We start from the raw sequence: 21148 nt of genomic DNA, 5'->3' as shown, positions 1-21148 counted from the left end.
GTGACCATTCAGGCTATTTTATTTGTACTATTTCAGAGGCCACCCAACAGCAAAATGATCAGGTCGTAGTCTGTTTGTATCTCAGGGGACTAAAAGTTGAATGTGGAGTTGTTTGTCCAGCACAACACAGAATAAATGTTGCGAAGGCTTCTCTCTACAACCTGTACATAGACACATAGTCCACTGCACAGATCAAAAAACATGTGTTTTCTTTCGTTCTTTCTTTCTTCTTAGACGGCGAGCCCAGACCTCCAGTGTATGCCCATGTGCCGGTGTGGGGCAGTCCAGACAGCGCGGAGTCCTACCTCACTCTGGCCTTAGAGGTGGCTCTGATGGGCATGGGCCAGCAGAGAATAATGCCCGAGGGACTATATGCCCAAGATAAGGTAACCACGAATGCCTTCCACACCACAATCTGATGACAGGGCTCTTCGACCAACAATGATCAACTCACATGTTCACTGTATATGTTACAATATACTTACCAAAAGATGTAAGTTTACCGGTTGCAGAAGATTTAATAGTGATAGCGAATCACTGTCATTCCACATCTGTTTGAAGTAAATGCCATGCACAAAGACAGAAAAGGTCGTGGCATTTTTGTTTCCTGAAAAACAAGCAGAAAGTCACAGTACTTAAGTTCACTGTGAATCAGAATGAATCCAAGGAACATTTCTTTGTGTAAATGGTAATCTGCTTTAGAGGACTTAACACAGCTGCCACAGACCTTTCTTAATGTCAGTGGAATTAGCAGCGACATTAAAGTTTTCGGGAAGAACTGCCTATTAAACCAATCATGTGTGTGAAGGGACCTTGTGCTAACGCAGTGCTTTTGGCTGGAATGAAATCAATTTCTGTCATGTATGCTGTACTAAAAGGTATGCGCTGATGTGTAAGTGAGTAAGGTATTAAGGTTCCCCGCTGTGCCTTTAATACCTCAAACCCTTCTTCAAACAGTAAATCAACTTCAAAGACACGAGATCCTTTATCCAGACTCATTCACGAATCAAGACGAACGCGTGTGTATTTCTGAGGAATGACATTTTATTGTAGATTGATATTTATTGTTTTATGGCTCATTTTATTTCTCCAGTTTTTTTTTGTTATGCTTGAAAGAAATTCAGCCGTATCGTAACGGTCAGTGCCAATTGTGCTCGGTCTAGGTTTGCCGTAATGAGGAGCAGATTGTTGCAAAGCTGCAAGAGTTGGAGTTGGATGATCTCCTGGTTCAGACTCTACGGAAACAGGCCTTACAGCTGCTGGAAGGTACAACTTCGACATCGTCTTCACAAAGCACAATGTCAGCCTGTGTTCGGGGGCCTTACAACCGTACATTATTCTCCTGCGATGGTTTCCTCACAAATTCTAAGCTAAAAAATGTTTTTTTTAAAATAACGGAACATTTCTTTGTGTTTGTCTCCAGCTGGTCCATTCAGCGGTCTGGGTGAGGTCATCCACAGGGAAAGCGTCCCCATGCACACCTTCGCCAAGTACCTCTTCTCCGCCCTGCTGCCGCATGACGCAGATCTGGCTTACAAAGTGGCCCTCCGCGCCATGAGGTCAGAATCCCTGCAGAGTCCAACAACAGTTAAATTGCCACGCGCTGCATGGAGGAATATTAATACTTATGTATGACGTTCTCTGATAAATTGAGAAACTCTCGCGGACATCGTGGCTTAGTGGCACTAAGAATGTTTGCTCTTACGTTTTAGTTGCAAATACGCTGTCAGGGATTATTGTGTGGCTCCTACCAGGTTAATTTATTCTGCCAATACAAGAGTTGCACTTGACACAAAGGAGCTTGCTTTGAGCCGTTGAATGAGACGGTACTGTTTATTTATCACTGGCTAATGTATAGAAAACAACTTTCCTGCGAGGGTCAACAGAACCTAAAGCATCTGAGATAAAAGGTCATGCATGAGTTCCAAGCCTGATTTGGTCTTGTGTAATCTGAAACAACAACCAATATGTCAACGTGCCTCCAAGGAGAATTCTGGCCTTGTTTTTGTCTTTCCAAATTAATTTTTCATTTCTATTTTATTTGTCTTTTGAGGGTGACTTGAATTTGACGCGAGGCACTTCTTGCTATTTGTTTGGTTCTTGATTATTACTTTTTGATTATAATAATTACCAGTTCTATAAAAAATAATTGTTTTTACTCTTTTCTAACATAGTAGATGCTGTTGAATGGAAATGTTGTTGTATCCGGAGCAATACAGCGGTGAAGCTTGTTCTTTCTGCTCTGAGCAAACCTAGCATTAGGAATTCCGCTCAAGCTGCAGCTACTGGAACCAATTTACCTACCGAGTGGAAAAACACACAAAATCCATTTTAATGGGGTTTCCATTATATCTGTATAAAGAAGAATTAACTTCCTATACTCTTATCTAATACCACTTTCTGTTTTGCAGATGTATATTTTTGTGGTAAAGTGCATGTTGGAGCAATAATATAACGTATAGATGAAGTATAAGCACTAAGTCATGTTTGTGTGGGCGTCTGTGGTTCAGGCTGCCAGTGTTGGAGTCGTCGGCCGGCTCCGGGGACGTCGGCCACCCTCATCACGGTATCTCCATAGTTCCCAGCAGATACCCACGCTGGTTCACACTGGGACACCTGGAGTCCCAGCAGTGTGAGCTGGCATCCACCATGCTCACTGCTGCTAAAGGTAGCCCGTCGTTTCGATGTCGATCAAAAAGGAAAGGCCTCAGCGGAGAAGCATTCCAAATCTGAGCCGGCTTTTTAATTTTCTCACAGGCGACATGCTGAGATTGCGGACGGTGCTGGAGGCCATCCAGAAAAACATCCACTCATCTTCCCTGATCTTCAAATTGGCTCAGGATGCCTTCAAAATAGCCACACCCGCAGACAACCCGCCTGATATAACCCTGCTCAACGTGGCACTGGAGCTGGGATTGCAGGTACTGATCGTGTGTGTGTGTGTGTGTGCGTGCGTGTGTGCGTGCGTGCGTGCGTGCGTGCGTGCGTGCGTGCGTGCGTAGGCCAAAAGCAACTTAGTATTTTTCACAAACCATTTCACCACAGAAAAACAAACAAAGCAAAAACAAGCGAGTACTGGTCACTAGTCAAAATATGCAACCGTTTTCCCTCAACCGGTAGTTTCTGCAGTTCCCCCACAGCCTCACTACAAATTAACAGAGAAAACATCACACAGAGTCTAAATGTTGGTGATGTGAAGAAACCACATGAGTAAGACTCTGAGACTCAATAAACACAGAAGGAAGAAAGAAAGAAAGAAAAAAAAAAAAAAAAAGCCCAGAGATTCTACTCCTAGTATTTATAGTTTGGGCAGCAGGGGTCACAGTCAGTCATCTGTGCATTAATGAACATTTTCAGGATACATCTGTCATCAGGGGAGACATGCGGTGCCGCGCTAACTGCTAAATTATGTAAAACACACATAACACGTCTATATTATGGTTTCCAACTGGCAGTAAAACAGCCAAGTACGTATTGAAATATGAGGTGTAAGCATTTCCTTTTTTCCCACAGTGTGCCGACGAGAGTTCAGAGGATGATGTTTGTCATGTCTTGCAGGTGATGAGGATGACACTGTCCACTCTGAACTGGAGGAGGAGAGAGATGGTTCGCTGGCTGGTAACCTGCGCCACTGAAGTTGGTATGTGGCGCCTTCTCCCGCAGAGCAGAGCGGAGCGATCCAGCCTGCAAAGCAGGACTGTAATTACCGCCTCTGTGGTGTTATAGGATCCGCTTTGGTCTCCTGCCATGTACTTTAAATCAGCTTTCAGGCTGACTTTGACTTTAAATCAAAGGACCGAGAAGCTTCTTGTTCCTCCACCATAAATATCACTTTCCCAAAAGTCATTTATTGGTCTTATAGTTATGTCAGCACAGTGGTGTAGTGGTTATCACGGGGGGGGGCTTTTTGTGTGGAGTTTGCCCGTTCTGATAGTCTCTGCTTCTTCTCTTCAGGTCTGCGAGCCCTGGTGAGCATCTTGCAGAGCTGGTACACTCTCTTCACGCCCACCGAGGCCACCAGCATCGTGGCAGCTACCGTCATGTCCCACAACACCATCCTGCGCCTCAGCCTGGACTACCCCCAGCGGGAGGAGCTGGCCAGCTGTGCGAGGACCCTGGCCCTGCAGTGCGCCATGAAGGACCCTCAGAACTGCGCCCTGTCGGCCCTGACGCTCTGCGAGAAGGACCACATCGCCTTCGAGACGGCGTACCAGATCGTGATCGACGCGGCGTCGACGGGCATGACCTACTCGCAGCTGTTCACCATCGCGAGGTACATGGAGCACAGAGGATACCCTCTGCGGTCGTTCAAGCTGGCGTCGCTGGCCATGACGCACCTCAACCTGGCCTATAACCAGGACACGCACCCGGCCATTAATGACGTGCTCTGGGCCTGCGCACTCAGCCACTCTCTGGGCAAAAATGAGCTGGCGGCCATTATTCCCCTGGTGGTGAAAAGTGTGCACTGCGCCACGGTGCTGTCCGACATCCTGAGGCGGTGCACCATGACGGCGCCGGGGCTCGCCGGCATTCCCGGGAGAAGGAATTCTGGGAAGCTCATGTCAACGGACAAAGCGCCTCTGCGGCAGCTCCTGGACGCCACGATCTCGGCGTACATCAACACCACGCACTCTCGACTGACGCACATCAGTCCGCGGCACTACGGAGAGTTCATAGAGTTCCTGAGCAAAGCGCGGGTGACTTTCCTGCTGGCACAGGACGGCCACATTCAGTTCGACCAGTTCATAGACAACCTGAAACAGATTTACAAGGGCAAGAAGAAACTGATGATGCTGGTCAGAGAGCGCTTCGGCTGACCTCGACCCTCCCCGACAGAGACCCTCGTCTTGGGACGTAGTTAAACATATTTGTTACTATTTAAAGCTTTTTTTTTTGCATTCTTTGTATTTGAATTTTTTTTTTTTCTTTTTACGTTGAGCCATTTGTTGACTAAATCTTAAGTTTTGTCCTGTTTTGTTTCTTGAATGTGAACCAGGAAGTGTTCGCAGTATATTGCTCTACTTCACTGAGACTGCAAAAAAAAGGGGGGAACGACTTGAAATGTCAAAAGAAGCGACAAGGAAAAACAAAAACAAACAAACAAAGCATTTCCCCATCCAGCTAATACTAAATCGAATATGACAAAGTCAAAAAGAATGTGATGGCAAAAGCAAAAAGAAACTTTTGTTTTCCAGTGGCACATGAGAACCAAATGATTTTGCTGGATGGGGTTTGTACTTTGAGCCGGGCGACGCTTTCCAGCCGAGGTTAAGAAGGAGAAGAGGTTTTCAAAGACGAATCATCATCATCATTCCAAAAAAAAAAAAAAAAACCCAATGAGGTGAAAAACACGCAGTGTTACTGTCTTACCTCGACTGTATTATTTGTCAGCTTTAACTTCTCTATCAGAAAACGGCCTCTTGTATCCTTCAGGGCATCCTAGAGCAAAGAGGGCGGGAGAATCTACAGAGGGGAGACGCGTCGCGCCTCACAAGAGTGCATGTTTTCAAAATTACACTCACTTAAGGTAGAGGGGTCAAGCCTCCGTGTGCACATCGCTATATACGCCGCATATCTCTCATGTCCTCCTGTCAGCTTGTTTCCGGTGACAGAATGAAACTGTGATGAACAGTGGGGGGGGGGGGGGGGTCACAGGATTCCCAACTACAGAGAAACCACTGCACTGCACTGCTCTTCAGCTTATTTGTGGCCAAAACCTTTTTTTTTTTTTTTTTTTTTTTAAAGTGTCCGACTCCAGCGGTCACCTCCCACTTGCTAGATCACAGTTTTGTCGACAAGCAATACGAACCAAGCTTTTGCTGCATTTTTTTTTTTTTTTTATCCGTCTGTGGCATTAAGTTCACCTTCACGCTTTCTGTTGGGAAGCTCTGAAATCTGCTGGGACCTTCTTTATTCCAGTGACTTGCTACGGAGCGCCCTTTTCCATCACGAGAAATCTTCTCACCGGAGTTTGCGGTGAATCACCAAGTACACCAGGAGAAATGTTTGCGGCATAGAAAGCAAGAATAAATGGTGAGGTATTTCACAGGCCCTTATTTGTATGAATGGCAGGTATATGTGTGTATATATATATATATATATATATATATAATAAAACAAGGGTGAAGCGACCCCTAAAGCTCAAATGTTATTTTTGTATTTAAATTGAACACGTTGTAGTGAAAAGTGACACTTAAGAGTGACTATTCTTAACTCAACCTTACCTTATTGGCATCATTTAGTTGATTGCCTTGTTTTGTGGCGGCCTGATTTGGAAAGTCTCCACGTTTCCTTCATGAAGCTGTTTGGAGGAAGAAAAAAAAAACAAAAAACAAGTTTAATAATGCGAACTTAAAAAGTTAAGCATTCATCCAAAATAAAAACAAAAAATATGCAACGTCTTAAAAGCTGGTCAGCGGTAGTTTTCTTGTTGAACTTGTAGTTTTTTTTAGTTCTCGTGATGGAAAAGGGCGTGAAAGTTCCCCGTGAAGACGAGAGGGCCTCGTCGCAGACGCAGCGCGGAACCCCAAGAATACACCTGCATTTCATGGCTCCGCCGGTGCCGTTTATGAGACGGCGTTGGCCTCGTCACGGGGGGGGGGGTCATTTCCTCCCTACGTGGCGACCTCCGAGCCCCCCCCCCCCCCCCCCCTGGTTTGTCACCCAGCGGCAAGGCGGCGGCGTCCACGGCAGAACGCAGTGCAAAAGCCAGAGCGCCAATCTTTACTCGGGACTAAAACGTCACCGTACAAGCACTTCACACAAATACCTCTTCAGTACGTTCCTGCCTGCTTCAGCGTTTATTTATTGATTGTTTATTGACTTTGTATGACTGAGTAGGAATCGCAGCAGACAAAGAAAAGGGAGTATTTTAGTTTCTTTTTTCTTTTTCTTTTTTTATGGGGGGGGGGAAGATCATTTTCTTGTCTGCTTTTACATTCCATGAGCGCTACCTTCACCCACTACCTGGGTAGTCAGTCACAACTCTGGGCCTTGTTTTTTGATCTGAAAACAAACAAAACAAACAAACAAACAAAAATGCAGATAGTTGAATGGCGGGGAGAAAGAAAAAAAAAAAAAGGAAAACTGAGCAAAAGCAAGAAAAATAGAGGCTCAACTCAGTTCTCAGGGACATCACTTAAAGAAACAAAACAAAAAGTAGTAGCATTAAGCATTTAAGATATTGTAAATATTAAAGTGTCAATTCAGAAAATTGTAAAGTTATAATTATTTATGATAAGTATGTTATGTGTTTTCTTTTATGTTTTTGGCGGGGTGTACTTGAATTGTTTTGGATGGGGGGGGGGGGATTTGAATTCTTTTTAAAAAAAAATTTGTTTGTTTTTGGGTTTTTTTTAAGAGCAAAGACTTCAAGGCATTTCTCAGGTGCTCCTGTGTACATTTCTTTCTGTTTTTTTATTTTTTTTTTCCTTTTGCTATAATACCTATTATTCTTTCTGTTTTAACCTTTTGAATTGCAAAGAAAAAGAAAAAAAAAAATCTGTTTCCCTAAAGGAAGCACGTTATTGGAGTGGAGGAAACTGAGGAAGGCATTGATTTGTGAATGGATTCATGCTAAACCTGACTATGCAGAACCACTTCGATGGTCTTTTCGTCTCTTAGAGACGCCCCCCCCCTCCCCACCCCCCCCCTTAAAAACGTAGAAGTGCTGAGGATGAGACAAAGTGGGGGGAGGGGAGGGGAGGGGGCGCAAAGACAAAAACCCAGCATGCTTGTGTTTGGACAATTTGCGCAGTTGCCAGCCTGCATCCGCTGCAACACTTAGAGGAGTTTAAAAAAAAAAAAAAAAAAGGATGAAGAAAAGATGGAAATTGCCTTTTTTTTCTGACCGATCAATGTACAAAGTTCTATTTTTTATTTTTTTTCTTTCTTCGATTGTTTGTCCGTTTTATTTAATCAGGACTCAAAGCCTTCAGTGTCTTCTGGTGCCGCTCTGTGGCGTGGCGGCACGGCGGTGAGGCTGAACAACGCAAACGGACGTCCGAGTCAGAAACCACGACTGTGTGAACAAAAAGGAGACGGCCTGTTGGATGTTTTTGTGTTCATTCCTCATTCGAACTTCCTCCCCGGCTCGCTTCAACCTTCTAAACTGGCCGGGCGTTACCCCCCCCCCCCCCCCCCACACACACACACCCACCCACCCCCACCCCCACCCCACCCTTCCCCAGTCGTTTTTGTTTTCCTCGTACACGAGTTTGGGTTTTCTAAGCGACGCTATTGAGTGAATCGGGTTCTTCTATTGATGCACGGTGACATCAGTGCACTGCAGCAGGCTTGTATCTGCACCGTTAAGAGACACCGTTATGCCAGGGAGGGGTAAAAAAAAAAAAGAGAAAAGAAAAACATTTTGATTTAATTCCCTAAAAGACGAATGTTCTCTTCTCCGCCAATCTTACCGTAGGAAGTCCGATCAGCTTGCCCCCACCTGTCCCCCGGGCAGCTCCTCCACCTGTCTCCACCGTATCAGCCAGTTCCCGAGGGTTTTTTTTCTTAGTTTTCCCAGTCTTTCTTTGGTTTGTAGGAAAGTACGACTTACTGGTAGAGATCTAGTTCACCTACTGTTTTCCACTTTGTTTTTCTTTCAGATTCTTTCTAACTTAAGGGAAAATTGAAAGTGTTTGTTGCCTCTTTGTGCTACTGATTATAAAAACAAAACAAAAAAAAAAAAAAGGTATTTCCAGTATTTGTTGCCACAGAAGTATCATAGCTTAACATCAACACTTTTTTTGTAATTTTTTTGTGCGACTTCTTGAGCTACTGTCTATAAAGCGAGAATTTATTACTATTTATGTAACGCTACTACCATTTTATATTGATTTGTGTTGGAATCTCAGTGCTTTTCTATGAATAAAGTGTGAAACACGTTGCAGGGTCTTTTTATTATTATTATAACTATTATTGTTATTATTAGATTTTAAGTTTTTCGTGTGTGTGTGTGTGTGTGTGTGTGTGTGTGTGTGTGTGTGTGTGTGTGTGTGTGTGTGTGTGTGTGTGTTCACATACAGTATGTTGGCGTCCCTTTGGCTTTGCTCTGCTGCTTCATTTGTTCCCTGCAGATGAGCTGCAGCTGTTCTCTGCATCAAGCGGTTGGGCGTCGCTTAGCGTTGATTCGTCTTCATCCTGGGTCGTTTGAATGCAGCTCGTCTGAAACGGACGTTTTTTTTTTTGAAAATGTGTGAAAACGTTACCACTGCCGGGTTACGGATATGAAAGGTGCAGCAGTGAGTGAATGAAGTCGTGATCAAGTTACATCGGTGATGGTTTGAAATCCTGACCTGAGTTTATATGAATCTATTTCAAGCGTTGACGTGCGAGGAGGTTCATGACGGCTGAGACGCCGAGTCAAATATACGAATATATACGAACACAATAGAGAAGTTTAATATTCGATCACCACACACACACACACACACACACACACCAGGTTCACATTTGACCTCGACTCCTGCTGCACAATGTGTGTTATCAATTTGCCATTCAGTATAATTCACCAGTTTTCCCACAAAATAACCGTAATATATACAGTATATATACTTCAAACTTATTCCCTGTTTTCATGAAGTTACTTCCTCTACAATCATTTTTTCTTTTACTTCATCCTCAAAAACCCACCAGAGTCCAAATATTCCCAGATAAGTAACCGACACAAGTTTGTTTTGGAAGTTTGTGTTTGAGTTGATGTTTTCCACTTTTTTTTTTTTAGGAGAAATCTTCTTCCTGTTTATCGTGCTCACAAGCAGGGCTGTTTGAATGTTTGATGGGGGGAGATAACGTGTCTTCTGAACATTCAGAAAGAGCTCTGGCAGTAGAGAAGGTCACATGATAAACCCCAGGAAAAGAAATCTCAACCAAAAAGAATGAACGACTGGACAGAATAACAGAATAAATACGGCAATGTACCTTCATCTGGTTTGCATTAATCTCACATTGTAGATACAGAAAGTTTAAACGTCTCCGATCTCATCTCTGACTGATGTGAAGAAAGAGAAGAATTCAACAGAGAATATACTTCAGCTTATCCCAGCTTTTCTAATTCCTTTGTAATTTAAGCAGAAATCAAGAAGGAATGTGATAGACTTGTGTCCAGGGTGTACCCTGCCCGGGCCCACAGTAGGCTGGGATTGGCTCCAGCAACCCGTGACCTTGAACTGGATAAGCGGGATAGGAGATGGATGGATGGATGGAAAATAAGATTTAAATGTCGTTGTGGAACCAATTTGTTTGGAGTTAAAATGGCCACAACATCTAACCACGAGTGTCATAAATAAAGTACTCCCCCTACTATTATAGTATTACAGAGAAGTATCATGAGAAAAAAAAACATGGGCGTGGATTTATAGCCTACCATCATTTAATAATCCCATAATCTATCCGACTATCTGGAGTTTCTCATCGTGTCTGAATGTCTAATTTGACCCAGGATCTGTTTGTTTTCTAAAACTCCTGTATACACAGCCTATTGTTGTGGGAAGTTCAAAGATGCGATTCCCGGTCAAAATATAAAAACCTTTCGGATTATAATTAGTTCATTTTGAAGACGCAGTTTTGTTTATCAATTTATTTTTATTTATTATCTTTGATCGGCTATCCCCTCGAGGGCGCTCAACCTTTTCAGTTCAATTCACGTTACTGGGAAGACAAACTGGTCAGGGAAGGGGAAATGTAAATTATATTAGATAATTAATTAAATTTACAGACATTTTATTCATTCCAATGTGCAGAAATGAAGGTTTATCTCCCTGTAGGTCATATAATCCACCTCCATGTCACGAATTTATTTCATGATCATTTAGAGAAATTGCTAAAAAATAACTCAGAAGGCTGAAGTTTTATTGTTTTAACTTCCTCATTTGTCTGATCACAACATTATTGTGACATCACAGACGTTGATTGATATTTCTATCTCGAGGCCAATCTAGGAAAAGGAGCCAAATATAAACAGTCGTTTCTGTTCTTTTTTGAATCACTATTCCTGTCCTGTCTGTATTTGACTGAACACAATATTTCTAATCTCTCGCACGATGCCGCTTGCTCTCGGCCCCGTTATTATAATGTATGGCGGTAATAATGCGCACACAGTCGTCAATGCCAAGTACTTGAACGAGGCCGCGGGAACAGCTGATGGAGATCAACACGCCACTGTTCTGCCCATCGGAAAGCCCCGAAGCAGGTTACGTGCCTGTTTAAGGATGATGAGATGCAACAGGTCAGATAGCCCGTACGTGTCGCTGCGCTGGAAAAACTCCTAAGAAATGATGTCATATGTTGGTTTATTCATTTGGTCTGTTCGAGTTTCTTCATTCCTATAAAACCTGCCCAACAACAGCTTTCAAACGCAGACCCCAGATGAAGTTTCCCCCAAAGAACATCGGGGAGTATGATAATATCGACACCAACCATTTGCCAGTTAGAATCTGAGTGAACTGAGTGGAAGGATAAGTCTTTGGGAAAACGTGTGATGGAACTGGACAGCTGTGCAGCTTCTGCTAAGACCTCTGCTTTCTCCCCAGGTCCTGTTTCATCACGAACTCTTTCACCCTCACTGACAGGTGGGGCCACTCCATTGCGAGCGCCGAGAAAAATATGTGCATTCGTCACTTTAGAAAATAATAAAAAACAAGAGTCCCGTCACATTTTGAAACTGTCGCGTACTTCAAGCTGAGCGAGTCCAAAACAACGACGCGCATCTGAACAAGCCAATTCTTCACCGGTTTGACGGGAGTTTGATAGTGATGACTCATCAGAACGCAGGAATTCATCCATACTTGCTTTCTCTGATCTTGAAATATTCCTGTTATTGGAAAACATCGGTTGACATAATACAGTTGCATAATAGAAGCCAAATTCAGTCTTTAGTGACATTTTCCCTAAAATGTTTTTTTTTTCTTCATAAAACCAGTATGTCATTAAAAGAGTTAACGATCACATGTTTAAAACCATAACATCTGTGGTATGCCGGTAGTTTGTCAGGGGACCAATTGTCCCTGTACCTGAAAATGTCCCTGAGAAAAGAAATGTACTTTTTTTTTTTTTTTTAAGGATTTATTGTAACCTGCCTTTCTTCACAGGTTTATATTATTATGACGGATTGTAGCAGAGATCAGATGAAGAACTTGTATTGATTTACCACATAAATAAATTGAAACTAAACTGTCTTCATGGTGATATGCAGTCTCAATAATAATAATAATAATATATATGAATAAAAGACATATAGATTCTTTCGGCTGGCGATAGTAATAAAGATAATAAAGTATTTCATTGATAGGACCAAATCACTTTCATGACAATTGTACTGTTCAAACCAGCTGTGCAACAGGAACGTGGACACCCGGGTATCTCAATACAATAAATACTGCATCTTGCATGGACGAGTAGTTATTCACATACAGCGAGTAGACTTCAAGAATACCTCTTAAACTTCAAAGGTACACAATGCCAAATTCCAAAAGCCTGTTCAGCTGGTAGTGAATGATTTTTGTTCTTTTTTTTTTGTTTGTTTCCACAGTTACACACCAGTTGAGTCAGGACTTTTAATGTCCTGCAATCAGCAGTTTCTGTTCTCGGCTTACGGATACAAACACTAACCGTGTTGACAACATGACAGAGTCTCCAACAATTCATGACTCTCTGCTTATATCTGATCGATTGTGTTTTTTCTTTTTCTTTAACAGATAAACACAATCATGTGCTCCATAGAATGCAGTATGGGTAAGTAACACACTCTTCATCATCAAGATCACTCATAGGGTTTAATTGTAAACACTACGGTTCTTCTACGGTTTCTGGATGTTGGACATTCAAGTGATTGTTCTCTCCTCTGAATTCGCCTAAGTGTTGAGCTTAGTAATACTGGAAGAGAAGAGGCTGCTTTGCGTTCACTCCCAACATGACAGATATGTGACGGCAGGTGAGAACGCACATGAAACCTCTGCTTCAGCTGCACTGAAGGTGTAGATGGTTTCAGCAGAGGAGTGGAACCTGCTTGTTGCTCTGAAACTTACCTGATTATCAGAATCACGGATGTGTTTCTATTTTATGGTGAATTTGAGAGAAATCTGTAGTTGTAAAGCACAAACTCCATTTTAATAGCTACTTGTGGTAAATATGTATTATTTATATTTTTAAGAAGAGCTATGAAAGCTGACTGATCCATAATTCAAAAGAGGAAATCAAGATTACTGCTATAGCTAGTATCGTTTACCATCCAAACTGTATTTACTGGGAAGTATTCCAGACGCTTTTCTCAGCATAAGACAGATTAGCTGCACTATTACCAGCCAGAAAAATAATAAAATGCTGTTTGCCATCATGTGGTGTCATTTGTTCAGCGTGTATGAAAGGAATGTCATGATTGAGTTTCTCCAGATGAAAAATTGTCATCCGTGTTTTCTTTTTATTGATCTGAGCGATCGATGCCTGTGGCCACTTTATCATTTTCCAGTGGATTTTTTTATTTTTTTTTTGTAGCTGTGGGAAGCAATGGGTCAATAGGCTCACCTTTCTTTTCTTGTTTGTTTGGTTTTTTTTTGGTACAACACAAACATCAAATGAGTAGATTGAAGGTTCTTGGAGACTTTTTTTTTTTTTTTTTTTAGCTAAACACAACATGAGTGGTTTTCTTCAGCCCAGTGAAAATTAATTTAGTCATTTGAAGTTCGAAAAGTCAATTAAAAACGCACTGTTTTTACATTTTTGTCTCAGAAACATTGTCGGGCCACAACTTCGTGCTGTTGGTTGTTTTTGGAATGAAGCCACATGAGTGCAGAGCGCAAGAAAACATTAACAATGGTGAGGACACAGACAATCGTATGGACAAGTTGGATTGTTATTACGGCGACGCTCATCTATAAAACTACCAAGTCCCAGGAGAACGTCGATTGGGAGTCATGACGCCCACAATGAGTTTAAAGCCAACGGAGATTTTTTTCCATGAAAGAAAATGTCAGCGGTTCATAAGAAAAAATATCATATTTATACTTTGTAATACTTGGTGGCGTTTAATGAAACTATTATTGAGATTTATTTTTTATCAGGCGATATAAGGGAGTCTAATTTAACATTAACCTTTAATACTACGCTGAAAAATATTATTCTACTAAATCCATCTAAAGAAAACAAGGCAACATTTTTGCCAATTTCTTTTATGTTAATCAATCAACATTGTTGTTTTTGTAAATCAAAAATAAAATCCAGGTAAAGTGAACTTTTTTTTTTTTGCGGTAAAAAAATCTGTATAAACTTTAGTGTGTGTTTGATGGATTGTTGTCTGTTTACCACTCATACAGCAATATCCCCCACCTCTTTCTATATCTTCATTCTATAAGTCTGCAGCAGTTGGGAACCCTGGTGGCTACTGGGTATTGTAGTATTTAATGTTTTGAATTAACGAATGAAACACAGTAAAGATAACAAGATAGTTTTTTGTTGTGTAAATGAATATATGAAGATGGGAACTCATCTTCTGAAGGGAAAAAAAAAAATCACAGTATCTTGTATTTAACTGATATTTTTCACTTCAATACTAGTGAAAATACTAACTTGAATTTATGTTGTTGAATTTCACAGATTCAGTGAAGTTCCATTTACTTCTCAGGTTTATTTTTCTCAGAGTACTTAACATTGCGCCCAGACTTTAACTTCCATGTGTCATTAAAGAAAAAAGCCTCTAATTGTTCTGCTCGTTCATTTACTTTCTTCCTGTTTCCTCTCATGATTCCTCACTTTGTTTTGTTTGATCTTGTTTGGGTTTCATTGACGGTTCAGATTCTTGTTTCTAGTTATGTCTAGTTTAAAGTTTCCTGGTTGGTTCAAACCCTCCCCTCTCATCTCTCATGTCTCTGATTGCTCTGATTACCCCTGATTGTTTTCGGCTGTGGCTCATTGCCCCTCCCCCCCCTCCCATTGTCTATATATGTCGGTCTGCAGCCGCGGCCTGTCCTCAGTTTGTCTTTTGAACTCCACTTTTCTTCCCTGTCGATTGATTTCTGGCTTACGCCTCACAAACTGTTTGGCCTTGTTTGTTCTTTGTTTCCTTTTTAGATTCCCCCCGTTTTAATCCCCTGCCAGAACATTTAGGTCCTCGTTCCTCCACAAAACTCCACGAGCGTAACTGTAGCCCCTCGGACTTTGCGCCTCTGGGTTGTAACTGAGCATTGAGGTTCGGGTGGTAGGGAGGGTTTTGGTTGTTTGATCCCTTTCTTTGCCTGTCTGTGTGCTGCAGTGTCCTTGGGCAAGACCTTTAACCACGGGCGGGTCTCAGTGAGGAACAGCTTGCATGTCGGGGTTCATGCACGTGTGGGTGAATGTGTCTGATCATGTACAGCCCTTTGAAACCAGTGGAGCGCTTAGGAAATGTATCAGTGAAGTCAACCCCCCCCCCCCCCCCCCCCCCCTTTACTAGTGTATCTTTGTCCTGGTACTTTGAACCTGCCGGAATTTAACTAAAAATCCAGTGTCCAAGGACCCAACAGCACATGGTTTAAAAAGAAGCGTTAAAAACGGGTGTTCGTCCAGCTACTGTGGTCCAATCTTTGCGTTTTAACCCGTCCAATCTGCATCAGTGATAAATGAAGCACACCGAGGCTGCTGTAGTTCCATCAATCTTTCACTCATTTGTTCCTAATCAGAATATTTTTCTTCTATCTCTCCGTCACCACTTCGTTCCCATTCATTACGGATTTCTGCAGAGCCATATAGGCAGACAATCAGGCCATCAGTGTGTGTGTGTGTGTGTGTGTGTGTGTGTGTGTGTAAATGTAGATTGATTGGCTGATGATAAATGAGCAGATTTATATTAATTATCCAGACAGATAGATGGAGAAGTGATTGCTGTATGCTCGATTGTTCTCCTCAGTGTGCACAGCCTCCCACAATCTCTCTCTCTCGCTCTCTCTCTCTCTTTCTTTGAGTGTGTAATTTAAATTCAGACACTCAGAATAAGTGAAAACACACACACACACACACACATCATCATCAACAAACAAACACACAGTGGTCTCCGCCGCTTACTCTTTTATATTCGGCCCAGCACATCCCTCTCCCTGGTGGCTGGACCATGTGTGCTCCCCGTCCCAAAAGCAGCAGAGCTGTACGTCTGGGACAAACCTGACCCTTGAGAGGCATTTCAGTTTATTTTCCCCACAATGTCACTCTCCACTGCTTTCCATAAAGATCAATTGTTTAGGTACTTGGAAATTATGTTACATTGATATAGTTCTGTGTCCGATTAATGTGGTGATTTAGATGATCAGTAACCTGCATACTGCAGCATAAAGCTCTTTTAAAGGTAAACTAATGTTTATGAATGGGAGGAATGCCGTTTCCCTGCTCGATTTAGTCTTTCCTTCATTTTTTTGATGAAAACAAGTACAATGAGTGTAAATCTTTGAATCGTTCCACTGAAACACAGTTTTTCAATGTATTTTAAAAGTGTGATATGCTAAAATAAGTTTTACTACAAAACCTTAAATGTATGTGTGTTTATATAATATTGGACTTCCTAGATTTTTAAAGAAAATGACAGACGGATACTACGTCTGAATGTATGAACATTGAAATTCAAACCACAAGACATTATTTACCTAAATAAATGAAATGCTTTGAAACAAACCCCTATTGAGGTACAATGGCAGCACAATAAGTATTATGTTGAGTTTGTTCTTATTGACAGATAAACATTGTTTACGCTCTTGACAAGAGGACTGGTGTGAGACGTTATTGAAATATCAAGCAGCGGTTTTTCAAATGACGCTAATGCTAAAGCTAATAGTTCCGGCCATCGTCAGCGAGCAGAGAAACACGAGCTCGACAACCGTTTTCATGTAAGACAACGGTAATCGGTAAGAAGCCACACTGAAACCTGAGCCACTGTAACTGCCTCACTAATTCAATTATAGCAGCGACCAAAGCATCGCTGCCAACCGCGGCGCTGTCACACTGATGTATTACTTTCAAACAGGTTATTCACAACACTGCTGTTAAGGGTTTTTTTTTTTTTTTTTTTTTTTTTAAATACATCGACGACTACAATAATATGTCGAATGCGATGTTGATTTGTTCGGTGTGGAATGAGATGAAATAACTGATGTTTACCTGTTGTTTCGCCCTTCAGCTGGTTTAATATTGATACACTGCAGCACTAATGCACTTATACACACACACACACATTTATATATAAACCTCCTGTGAAATAATGCAAGTGTGACTGCTTCCAGTAATCAAATATATTACCGGAAGAAGAAGAATGCTTCATTTGTCATTATAATTGATATAATGAAATTGCAGGTGCTGCGCCCATTGAAATGAACACATTCATACATTTCATTCAACAGCATGTAAAATACCTTAAAATATGTATGTACGTAAGTTAAAGTGTAAAATTAAAAAATGTTAAAAAGCTGAAATAATAGTTTTTTTTTAAAGGTATTGATAAAACACGACAACACAAGGATAAAGACTGTTCAGAAGTCTTGATGTACGGGCCTTCATTGACCTGGAGCGCTTGCCAGAAGGCGACAGTTCGGCGTATTGGGTGGGAGGGGTCTTTAAGGACGGGATTTGTCCTTCTTAAGCATCTGGAGCTGGCGATCTCCTCCAGGGAGGGCAGAGGGCAGCCAATGATTTTCTCTGCAAGTTTTTATGACCCTCTGCAGAGCCTTCTTGTCCGCAGCCGAGCTTCCGGCGTTTCCACGCTGTAATACAGTACGTGAGTACGCTTTCAATGGTGGATCGGTAGAAGGTCACCAGCAGCTTCTGCTCCAGTTTGTTCTTCCTGAGAACCCTCAGGAAGTGTGACCTCTGCTGGGCCTTCGCCATCACTGCCTCAGAGTTTACGGGGCAGGTCAGCTCCTCTGAGATGTGGACTCCCAGGAATCTGAAGGAGGACACCGTGGGGCGTGGTCCACCCTGGTCCTGCGGAAGTCTATGATGACCTCGTTTGTTTTTGTGGTGTTCAGCAGTAGGTAGTTGAACCACATGGACAGATGTTCCACCTCCTCTCTGTGGGCAGTCTCATCCCCTCCAGTGATGAGCCACACCAGGGTGGTGTCATCTGCAAACTTGAATATGGTGGTGGACGGGTGGGAGGATACGCAGTCTTGTGTGTACAGAGCGTATAAGAGAGGGCTCAGCACGCAGCCTTGTGTGGTGAGCCGGTGGTCAGGGTGAGGGTGGAGGACAGGTGGGATCCCAGCCTCACTGGCTGTGGTCTTTCAGTGAGGATGTCCTTTATCCATTCACGGGGGGGGGGGTGCATGTCCAGCAGTTTGTTTATCAGAATGTCCGGGATGATTGCATTGAAAGCTGAACTGTAATCGATGAACAGGAGTCTTGCGTAGGTTCCAGGTTTTTCCAGGTGGCTCAGCGTCGACTGGCTCAGCGAACCTGATGCTCAGAAGACAACACTTCAGAGCGGGAGGGTAATGAGAGACTAAATATACTGACTGGTGAATTCAGTGTATTACATGGTTTTATGGACGGGTTGAAAAGTGAGGTTCATGTCAACACGGAAAAGGACGGCACTGTCAGCAAACAAGTCTCAGCTGTCAGCGGGAAGCATCTCAAGGTCCTCAGACTAAAGTTTTACTTTCTGCCTCCCTTCTCCCTCCACACAAGCACTATGGTAATAACGCCTATCAGTCTCTGTCACGGTGGGTTGTGTGTGCTCACTCATGCGTGTGTGTGTGTGTGTGTGTGTGTGTGTGTGTGTGTGTGTGTGTGTGTGTGTGTGTGTGTATTTGTGTGTGTGTGTGTGTGTGTTTTGTGTGAGGGTGGGGTTTGGGGGGGGTGTGATCACTGATAAAGCGCTGATAGTGTCCATCCATGGCAGATGATGTACAGCCTGCTGTCTCTCCAGGCAGATTGGATTTTCAGGCCTGCTGATTTGCTGAGAGATGGAGCCTGGACCTCCTTCAAAGGCACACACACACACACACACACACACACACACACACACACACACACACACACACACACCTGTTCATTCTCTGTACAAAAAAATTACGCACATAAAAGCCCCCTTACCACACACACACACACACACACACACAAAGACACGAATACAGCCATTGAAATGGTTGACACACACACACACACACACACACACACACACACACACACACACACACACACACACACACACACACACAAAAACATGCACAATTACATATTATTCTCCTGCTAAAGCTTTTAAAGGCGTCCATGTGGAAATTGATCTCCATTTCTAAAGAGCGCAGATTCATTGTTACCTCCTTTTCTCTCTCTCTCTCTCTCTCTCTCTCTCTCTCTCTCTCTCCCTCTCTCCCTCTCCCTCTCTCACGCTCACACACGCACACTGCCTGTCACTTTATTCCCAGATGGCCCGCTGACACACAGGCCCCTGTACAGCCTCTTCAGTCTTACCTGCCGACAATCAGCAGTGATTTTTGTTCATTTGTCTTCACTATTTACACAATATGGGGGCCACTACAAAGGCCCGTGTGTGTGTCTGTGTGTGTGTGTGTGTGTGTGTGTGTGTGTGTGTGTGTGTGTGTGTGTGTGTGTGTGTGTGTGTGTGTGTGTGTGTGTGTGTGTGTGTGTGTACGTACTACAGCAACACAAAAGAGGAAGATGAATGAATCCCACCACTCTCCTCCCCTCATTTAGTCTTTGTGTATTTGTGTATATATTAATAACACTCCTAACTGTCAGACAGGCTTCATTACTCAGGCGCTTGATTTCTACATTTCATTTATCTTCCCCCTCTTTTTTTTTTTTTGTCAAGTGTCTTTAGCAGGTAATCAACAAAGGACCTGCAACATCCGCAGCACCGCCACGCCGCTGCACTGAGTGATGTCTCCCCATCATCAACAACAACACACACTTTAATAGATTTTTGCCTCAGGTTCACAGTTACCACTCCAAAGCCCTTTATTTGGCAGCTTGAGGAAGAAAGCTTTCATCTCTAATATACTGAGATCTTCTTCATGTATTTACATCATTATTATTGGGTTATATTAATATCTCCACAGTAAATTTCATCCTCAAAGTCCTTTTTTTTCTTCTTTTTTTTCTCATGATGAGTAAAAGCTACCCGGGCAGGCTCGTTTTAAAAACAGAAAAAAGCACTTTTTACTCTGTCGAACCTATTCCTTCAGTCATTAACTTGTGAAAACAATTCCTAAAGCCCTTAAAAGCTGCAAAAAAAAAAAAAAAAATTCATTATGCGCTTCTTTAAAGCTCATTGAAACACGTCTAAATTTAAATACATGATTTATCTAAAAATCAAATACAATGGGAAACATTTTTCATACTTAATTTTTACTTAAATCACTTTAAATTCATTTCTACTCGTTGAATCTTTTCACCAGAGTGGCTCTGCAGCAGTTTACGAATTGAAAGCGTATAAATGGCCACTGTCCTCTGTGATTTTATCCCAATGTTGTTGAAAGTGTGAACATCCGGGGACCACGTTGTAACCAAGCGTGAACCGGTCACATGATGTTTGCTCGAAAACTGTACAACAACAGCAACATTGGCAGCAGCAGCAACAACAACAACAAGCGGATTTAACCCGAATCTGCTTATCTGCCGTTCTGAGCCGCCTCCCAGAGAAAAACACAAATTTTGGATTAACTGATCTCTTTTTGAGCCTCTGTAATGATCACGGTGATGAAGCGCTTGAATTCTGCTGTAATAAAATACAGATTTGTATTTGCCCACCCATTTACAAAATTGCCAAATTTATACATGAAGAGAAAAGACTTTGATCAGATTCGAACTGCCTGATCATTTTTTTCTTTGTTTTAAAAAGGATTTTTCCTTTTGTTGATCTCGTACATGCCTGAGCAGGAAATGGCTTCAAGTGTCACCAAATGACCTTTAAACCTGGAAGACGGAAGCAAGCTCGAAGCGCCACGATAACATGAATGTGTCTTTGTTTTCTTAATGACTATTTGTGGCCATAAAAAGCATAAAAAAAAATAAAAAAAAAACCTAGGAAAAATACTAACCCAGCCTGAAACATTGAAATAAATACCAAAATGTTCCTATGTCTGAACATGAACAGGCAATTGTTGTTGTTTTTTTAAGAAGTATCATTTAGAATTCCATCTTTGTTTTTTCTAGCATTTTTCCACATTAATTACAG

The 21148-nt window shown here is 42.2% G+C and overlaps 1 protein-coding gene across 1 annotated transcript in view; it reads left to right on the top strand.

The window, feature by feature from the left end:
• The window catches only part of zswim5 (zinc finger, SWIM-type containing 5), a 57639-nt gene extending 52302 nt beyond the window's left edge, over positions 1–5337 (top strand). The window contains exons 10-16 of the mRNA XM_080461904.1: positions 235–386; positions 1164–1266; positions 1424–1559; positions 2511–2668; positions 2758–2921; positions 3559–3640; positions 3955–5337. Of these exons, the coding sequence (XP_080318030.1) occupies positions 235–386; positions 1164–1266; positions 1424–1559; positions 2511–2668; positions 2758–2921; positions 3559–3640; positions 3955–4817 (1658 nt within the window). The 3' untranslated portion in view covers positions 4818–5337. The remainder of the gene's footprint in view (positions 1–234; positions 387–1163; positions 1267–1423; positions 1560–2510; positions 2669–2757; positions 2922–3558; positions 3641–3954) is intronic.
• The last annotated feature ends 15811 nt before the right edge of the window (positions 5338–21148 follow it).

The sequence above is a fragment of the Lipophrys pholis genome (genome assembly GCF_963383615.2).
Source record: "Lipophrys pholis genome assembly, chromosome: 1".
In the NCBI taxonomy this organism is placed as follows: Eukaryota; Metazoa; Chordata; class Actinopteri; order Blenniiformes; family Blenniidae; genus Lipophrys; species Lipophrys pholis.
The sequence above is the reverse complement of the archived record's forward strand: the minus strand, read 5'-3'. Positions and strand labels throughout refer to the sequence as shown.